Source organism: Scyliorhinus torazame, chromosome 21 (assembly GCF_047496885.1).
Source record: "Scyliorhinus torazame isolate Kashiwa2021f chromosome 21, sScyTor2.1, whole genome shotgun sequence".
In the NCBI taxonomy this organism is placed as follows: Eukaryota; Metazoa; Chordata; class Chondrichthyes; order Carcharhiniformes; family Scyliorhinidae; genus Scyliorhinus; species Scyliorhinus torazame.
The window spans coordinates 11,902,483-11,910,774 of NC_092727.1; the positions used below are offsets into that span (position 1 = coordinate 11,902,483).

The 8,292-nt window shown below is 46.6% G+C and overlaps 1 protein-coding gene across 1 annotated transcript in view; it reads left to right on the forward strand.

Annotated features, from left to right (window-relative positions):
* LOC140398167 (RING finger protein 214-like) overlaps window positions 1-7,947 on the forward strand; it is a 55,348-nt gene extending 47,401 nt beyond the window's left edge. The window contains exons 13-16 of the mRNA XM_072486507.1: window positions 264-378; window positions 1,337-1,477; window positions 4,682-4,777; window positions 7,562-7,947. Of these exons, the coding sequence (XP_072342608.1) occupies window positions 264-378; window positions 1,337-1,477; window positions 4,682-4,777; window positions 7,562-7,627 (418 nt within the window). The 3' untranslated portion in view covers window positions 7,628-7,947. The remainder of the gene's footprint in view (window positions 1-263; window positions 379-1,336; window positions 1,478-4,681; window positions 4,778-7,561) is intronic.
* The last annotated feature ends 345 nt before the right edge of the window (window positions 7,948-8,292 follow it).

The following is an 8,292-nucleotide window of genomic DNA, read 5'->3' on the forward strand; positions in this document are numbered from 1 at the left end:
TGGAGAGAGCACGGGAGTGGGTCTACCTGATAACTCGCTCAACAAGCCGGCACATGCATGCACACACACACACACGCGTTTGCACACAAACATGTACATGCGCGCGCACACACACGCGTGCAAACACACATGCCTACACACACATGTTTGCGCACACACACGTGCAAACACACGTGTATACACACAGGCTGAATGACCTCCACCGTGCTGTACCACTCTGTAAATAGCAAGTGGCCCGTTGTTTTACTTTTCCTTCATACCAGGGCTCAGCTGACCCACATTCTACAGCAGATTAAGAACTCGCGGGGAACAATTGCTGGCCTTTCCGTGGATGAACTAACGCACCAAGTGGCTGTGAGGCTGGTGGAAGCCGAGCAGGTAGGTGTCAAATATCAAAATTGAATAAGTGAATGTGGAGGTCAATATTCTCTGAACAATAGGTTATTGCACGATACGATCAATAACACTTTCCTTTCGCTATTTTGAGCTTTTTCTTTGCGGTATATATGGGGCGAGATTCTGCAATAATGGGGCTATGTCCCCACGCCAGCGTGAAAAGCGGTGCCAACCACTCCGGCGTCAGCGGTCCCCGATAATGGGTAATGCTCCCCTTCCTAGGGGGCTAGGTTGGCGCTGGAGTGGTCCCCGCAGCTCCAGCCAGCGCGGAACGGACGGCGTATTCCCGCGCATGCGCGGAGGTTTCCTTCTCCGCGCCTTCCCCGGGCAATGTGGCGGAGCCCTACAGGGGTCCAGCGTGGAGTAAAATAGGCCCCCACAGAACCAGCCCGCCCTCCGATCGGTAAGTCCCCATCGCAGGCCAGGCCACCATGCTCCCACCCCCCACCCTGGGGTCGGACCCCCATGACCCCGCAACAGGACGGCCCCCGCAGACTCACCTTTCAGGTAACCTACTCTGCCAAACCCGTCGGCCACTCAGCCCATCGGAGCCCGGAGAATCGCCGGGGGGGGGGGGGGGGGGGGGGCGCTGTCAACGGCTCCCAACTGGCGCGGCGGGAATCCTGTGGGCGCCCAAGAATCGGTGCCGGAGAATGGGGAAGCCGGCACAGGCCATGGGCATTGGAATCTGCTGTGTATGGAACCTATTCAGTTTTATCGAGCAGTCGAAGTGAATGGGCCTCTTGAATGGTGATGCTGAGCAAAGATTGCAAGTGTAGCAACCTGAGAATGAATATATTTTTTTTAAATTTAAAACAAATTTATCATATACATTTATTGCAAGAGTACAAAAGAGCGTATAAAGACTTAAAGCATGCAATTGTTTCCGATGTTAATGAATGTCAATTTAAAATACATCTTCTGCCACCATTCCACTCAGACGCACCCCCTGCATCCATTTCGAGTCTCTGCCGACACACCTGGACACTTCCCACTGGCAACTTCTCAGACCAACCCTTACCTGGCCATGCCGAAAAGTAGAACTGGAGCTCAGACTTCATACCAAGAGAGTCCAGCGATGGTTAGTAAATTCCCTTGCCCATGTCGTACAAACTCCTCCTGGCCCAAAAGACATCAGGCTGGAGACCGCCGATCTTGGAAAATGATGGGTGCCACCCTGGAGCGAGATAGAAGCAGATGTAGGCCATTCGGCCCCTCGTGCCTGCCCCAATCAATAAGATCATGGCTAATCGGTTTTTCGAGTTCCACATTCCCATCTACCGCAATGACCTTTGGTTCTCTCGCCGAACAGGAATCTCTCTATTAGGTCATGGCCTAAAGTTTTATTTTTTAAATGACGTGCTCATTAAACTTTTCTTTTTATAAAAAAAAAAGGCTGCGATTGCCAATGAGAGTTCTGAACCGAAAACTCTGCTGGTCTGCTTTGATTGGCAGGCCTAGATTGGCATTGAATTGGCATGGAGAGTGTGAAGGGCAGAGGACCTAACAATTTCTAAAGCAACTACCAACACTGGGTTCGGGGTTCACTGGTCCAGCGCTGCCCCTCCGCCCCCATCACAACCTCCCAACCTTCCCCAGGGTGAAGATTGCAGGATATTTTTTAACCGAGGCGTTTCCAGCAAGTGGGAAAATTTACAGCCCACTCTTCCCAAATGCTGACGTGGTTATGCTGTGCGAGCCACTGGATCAGCAAAGTTGGAAGAGCCACAGGTCGAGGGTTGGAATCCGAATGAGAGGTTTGATTAAGAGTTTGTAAATTCGTGTTAGTCTGTTTGCTGACGTTGTAGGGAGTTGGCTGTCGGACAGATAATTAGAATTGAAGTGTGTGCGTATGAGGGAAGGAGCTGAATAGATTGAAGTGAAACCGGCCGAAGTGGAGCTGTGAAACACAGAATTTGAGTGCTAATTCATACAACGTAGACACAGTGACCCTGCACTGACTGACACTTTGTTTTAATTGTACAAGAGCGAGTCAAGAATTTACCAACTAGGGTAGAATTTCCTGAAAGTTAACAGGTTATGGGGTGATTTTGATCAAAGGTTTTCAAGACAGGGTGGCAGGGTGGCGCAGTGGTTAGCACCTCTGCCTCACGGCGCCGAGGTCCCAGGTTCGATCCAGGCTCTATCTCACTGTCCATGTGGAGTTTGCACATTCTCCCCACTGTTATGGGCGAGGTGTTTTCAGAACCCCAAAATGCATCATCGAGTTCAACCAACCTCCCCCTTTAATGTATTTGTTGCGTTTCCGAGCACACGGCTTGTTCTCCAGGTGTGGGATTACAATTATGAACACGTGGCTTTTAAACACAAAATAGTGTTTCTTCCATGAACTCAACTTAACTCTTTAAATAAACATTGGATCTCTTAACACCCCCTTACTTCAAAGATAACCCCGAAAATATTACAACACTAAATAATCCTTCAGTTATTCCTTCAGCATCCAAGAGAGACTTAACACCTTTAAACAGAAGCACATCAGGTTAAAGGCATTACTTTTATGAGTTTAAATCACCCAAATGATCCAGAGATAGTCTTTCATGGCAGAGATCACAGCAGATCCAGCTCACTGCAAACACAGACACACACCCAAGCTCTTTTTCAAACTGAAAACTCAAACTGCAAAATAGCTGATCTAAAGCCCAGCTCCACCCACACTCTGACATCACTGCATTTCTTAAAGGTACATTGCTTAAACATCCATTTCTTAAAGGCGCTCTCACATGACACCACGTCTGCGTGGATCTCACCCCCACAACCCAAAGATGTGCAGAATAGGTGAATTGGTCATGCTAAATTGCTCCTTAATTGGACTTTTAAAAAATTTTTAAAAAAGTTTTCAAGACCATAAGGGGAACAGAACTATTTCTGCTGGCTGGGTAGGTTAGGACCAGGAGGAACAGTCTAAATAATTCAGGTTTTCAAGACTGAAATAAGGAACCCGGGACCCGGGTTCGATTCCGGACTTGGGTCACTGTCTGTGTGGAGTCTGCACGTTCTCCCCGTGTCTGCGTGGGTTTCCTCCGGGTGCTCCGGTTTTCCCCTACAGTCCAAAAAAGTGCAGGTTAAATAGATCTGACCATGATTAATGTGCGAGGTTACGGGGGATAGGGTGGGGAGGTGGGCCTTGGGAGGGTGCTCTTTCGGAGGGTCGGTGCAGACTCGATGGGCCGACTTTCCTTCTACACTGCAGGGATTCACTGAATCTCTGTTCTACAAACAGCATGTGATGCTCAAGTCGATTGTTCGTATTAAACCTGCGATTGATAGATTTCTGTTAGCCGAGGGTATTTGGGGCTATGTGGCCATGTGACTTAAGGTCACAGATCAACCGGTGATTTCATTCAATGATACAACAGGTTTGAGGGGCTAGATTGCCTCCTGATCCTATGTAAGATCATTTGCGCCACACAAGTGCCAGGCAATGACCATCTCCGACAAGAGAGGATCTAACCATTGCTCCTTGACATTCAATGGCATTACCATCGCTGAATCCTCCACAATCGCCATCCTGGGGGTTACCATTGATCAGAAACTGAACTGGACTAGCCGCACTAATACTGTGGCTACCAGGGCAGGTCAAAGGCTCGGAATTCTACAGTGAGTAACTCCCCTCCTGATTCCCCAAAGCCTATCCACTGTCTACAAGGCAGAAGTCAGGAATGTAATGGAATACCCTCCACTTGCCTGGATGAGTGCAGGTCCAACAACACTCGAGAAGCTCAACACCATCCAGGACAAAGCAGCCCCGCTTGATTGCTCCCCCTTCCACAAACATTCAAACCCTTCACCTCCGAGGAACAGTGGCAGCCGTGTGTACCATCTGCAAGATGCGCTGCAGTAACTCACCAAGGTTCCTTAGACAGCACCTTCCAAACCAAGACCACTAACATCTAGAAGGACAAGAGCAGCAGATTCCTGGGAACCCCTCCACCCAGTCACTCATCACGCTGACTTGGAAATATATCGGCCGTTCCTTCGCTGTCGCTGGGACAAAATCCTGGAACTCCCTGTAAAAAAAACTGCAGCGGTTCAAGAAGGCAACTCCCCACCTAGGGTACCTAGGGATGGGCAATAAATGCTGGCCTAGCCAGCGAAGCCCACATCACGTAAGTGAAATTGGAAAAAAAGATCCCATGAGCCAGGATTTGAAGATTTCATGCTTTTATCCAGTACTTTTTAGAAGAATCTTGACATCATTGAATTGACTGAGTTTAATCAGTTCAAAGCTCCGTGTAAGTATTAATTGGGTTCCTTTAAACTTTAGATGCCGAGCAGTCCACGACTCTGTCTAATGTGTCAGCAGGTTGTGCAAGTCGGTGAAGCACAGCCAATGGGTTGTTCACACATTGTCCACAGAGAGGTGAGTGCCCCATTTTCTGACATTAATCAGGCGACCGTTGGCGTCCGACACTACTGTTCATGTGAAAAACATTCTTTTGTAGATTGTAGCTGTGACAAAACATCTGAGGATGTTTTTGGGTCGCGGACTGTTTTCGCCGCTGAGCAGAATCGCTTGCAAGCTATTGGTCACAAAATAAGTAATCCGTTGCGAATGTAAATCGTCAGTTTAATTTAGTTCTGTCTTCCTTTCCAAATGTCTTAATTGATCGACCGCATGCAAGAGTCGTGTTGTTGAGGACGGGTACATTTATTTGGACATTGGGGCCCAAATACTTGTGGACGGGATGGATAATTCGCCGAACCAGAGAAAGGGCCGTTGCCCTTGGGCGGGGATTTCCGATCCCGGGGCAGGAAGGACTAGGAAATCCTGCCCAAGGAGTTTTGTGTCAGGAACCATTTCAATACGTATTGTGTTGGATGAGTCGTTGTGCACTGGAGCCTTTAATACTCCTGAACATTCCGGGTGCAAATTGTTGATATGTAACGCTCACTAATCTTGTGGGAGGAAATGGCAAGGTGTGGGGAAGGCACCGTTGGCTTCTAAGAGAAAAAACTGGGAAGGATTCCTGCCCCCATCCCAACATTATCCTGAGAGGCTGCAAGTTTAGGAGATGGGTTAGCACAGTGGGCTAAATCGCTGGCTTTAATACAGAACAATGCCAGCCGCACGGGTTCAATTCCCGTACCAGCCTCCCCGAACAGGCAGCGTAATGTGGCGACTAGGGGCTTTTCACAGTAACTTCATTGAAGCCTACTCGTGACAATAAGCTATTATTGTTATTATTAAGTAGAATAAGGACGGCGCGGTAGCACAGTGGTTGCTTCACAGCGCCGGGGACCTGAGTTCATTTCCCGGCTTGGGTCACTGTCTGTGCGGAGTCTGCACGTTCTCCCCGTGTCTGCGTGGGTTTCCTCCGGGTGCTCCGGTTTCCTCCCACAAGCCCCGAAAGACCTGCTTGTCAGGTGAATTGGACATTCTGAATTCTCCCTCTGTGCACCCGAACAGGCACCGGAATGTGACGTCTAGGGGATTTTCACAGTAATTTCATTGCAGTGTAAATGTAAGCCTACTAGTGACAAGATGATTACACAACGCTATCCAAGCCAACCTTGGACCATCAGTCCCACTCCCACCCTCAATCCTGTGAGTTTCGGGATAATAACACTCGCCACGTCTGCCTGGAGCATTCTGATTTGACGAGCTGGTTAGCCTGCAGCCTTGGCGTTTGGGTGCTGCAGGTGTGATGAATGTAGGAATTTCAGATGTGTTATTAAAAGTATTTTGTCCTGTAAGGGTTTTAAAAGCTTGTGTTAGGGTGTGTATCTGACTGCTGCAGTGATGTTGTTTAAAAAAAAAAAAAAACTGGTTTGAAAGGCAACCAGGCTTTGTGGCTCCAACAGAGATAATTAAAGCATCGTAAAAATGAGATCAATATTCTCTCCATGGATATTGTTTACCTGAAGCTGGGCTAATGGACTTTTGTTTACATAAAGAAGATTTCCAGGGGAGTTGATAATTAGAGACATTCTGTTTTAGCTTAGCAAGATGATGTAGTTACTGGGAGGAGCCAGGGGCTGAAGCAGTCAGGTGTTGAGTTTTGGAGAGTTCAGTTTAGATCTGCCTGTGAGCAGACCAGCAGTTTCTGGTGAAACAGTCGACTAAAGATCTGACTGTGTATAGGCAAACAGTTTTTCACAAAGCAGTTTAGTTAAAAAGTTTCTGAAAAGGCTAGCAGGTTAAGCAGCAGCTTGACACAGGCAAGAATCTGCAGCTGGTTCCTGAAGGATCTCTCTCTCTCAAATTGGTTTATCCAAGCCATCTCTTTTCAGCAAGTATTCCTGGGCTGGCTAACTATTTAAAAATGGATTTTGACCTGAGATGGGTTTTGCTTGTGTGGAGATAAAAAAATAGCAGTTTGTTATTGTTAAGCATTGTTTAACTGGTAATTGTAAGCTATTTTCTTTAAGAGGCTGAAGTTAGTAATACTGTGTTAGTTTGTTTTAAAATACCATAGCCCTGTTTATGCGTGGAATCATTCCTGGAGTGAAGTATACTTTCCTCACAGTTTTACAAATGAAATAAAATATTGGGGTTTCTGTCCGTATCCTAGCAGTTGTTGGGGTCTGGTCCGGGATCGTAACACAGGTGATCCAGAAAGTTCTTTAGGCAACACTTGTGTTACATATTACTCTGCCTCCTTCCCATGGTTATCACAACTGAGATCAGTAACGTTAAGGAGAGTTGCTCTTCAAATTTGGTGGAGCAAATGAAAGCGCTGATGGACTAATGGATTTAAAAGAATTGAGTGCCATCTTACACCGTCATTCAGTTCGGGCAGATAGCTTGGCAGAATTTTCACAGAATGGTAACGGTGCAGAAGGAGGCCATTTGGCCCATCTCCAAACAAAAGTAATGACTTTGGCTCATAACCCTGCCTTTTCCCTGTACACCTGCACATTGTTTCAAGTGATCAGTTATCCCTGTCTAGAAAGACATTTGCATGTTCCCTGTGGTTCCTACTTAATTTTTTAAAGTACATCAAACATTCATCGAGAAAAGATTATTTGATTCATCAAGTCCCCTCCCTCCATAGATACTTGACCTCTCAGACCCGTGTTTCCGTTTGCAATGATTTGCCCAGGAAATGTGTTGGGTTTTTTTCAATTCCGGCTTATCAAATGGTGCCTACCTGCAATTTGCTTTCTGCTTTTAATTTTGTATTTGGTGTTTTTTTTTCCGCAGTGCATCAAATTCTGGGCACAGTCCAACAAAAACAGTAGCTGCCCTTTCTGCCCCACACCGAGATGATACATGTTTCCAACGGGCAGGACTGGCGGAGGTGGAGGAATCCGTGCTGTCCTGACATTGTTCCTCATACTTGGAGCATTCTGACCGCATTGCACTTCTGAGTATGATGTGCGCTATTTATGTTTCGAAAGAAGAAGAAAAAGAGCTCCAAGTGGGCAGCTGACAAATCACAAATGTGTTGGTTCATATTAAATTGACACCAATGTTCTAAAAATGTTGGGAAAAATATATTATGCTGGTTTTCTATTTTTAGAGAGTTAATGCTGCTATGAGATTCGTTCCTTTCTCCGAAGAATAAAATGGATTTTTTTGGGGGAAAATATGCCGCGTTTGTTATTGATGGTCACATTATGCATGCAGCAAACTTTGTTGTTTTCCTTCATTCTTTTCCTGTTTGGAAGCATCGGTTTGCAGTGAACAGGGTGTCTTTGAATATTTCCTTTTTGGTAGGACTGAAGCGAAGTTGCGAGACAAAAGCAGCAGGCGAGCTTTAAGAGAACCATGTACTGCAGTGTCCTCTCGACTCGCTCTGTGGGGGAGGCTTGTTGACAATTAACAGCTTAAAGAAATATCTTGGTCGGGACTTTGAAGATAAAAACGAGCAAGAAATTGGAGGTTTATTTATTGTCGGTGTTCAATTTACTTCCGCCCCATTGCCCCAGATA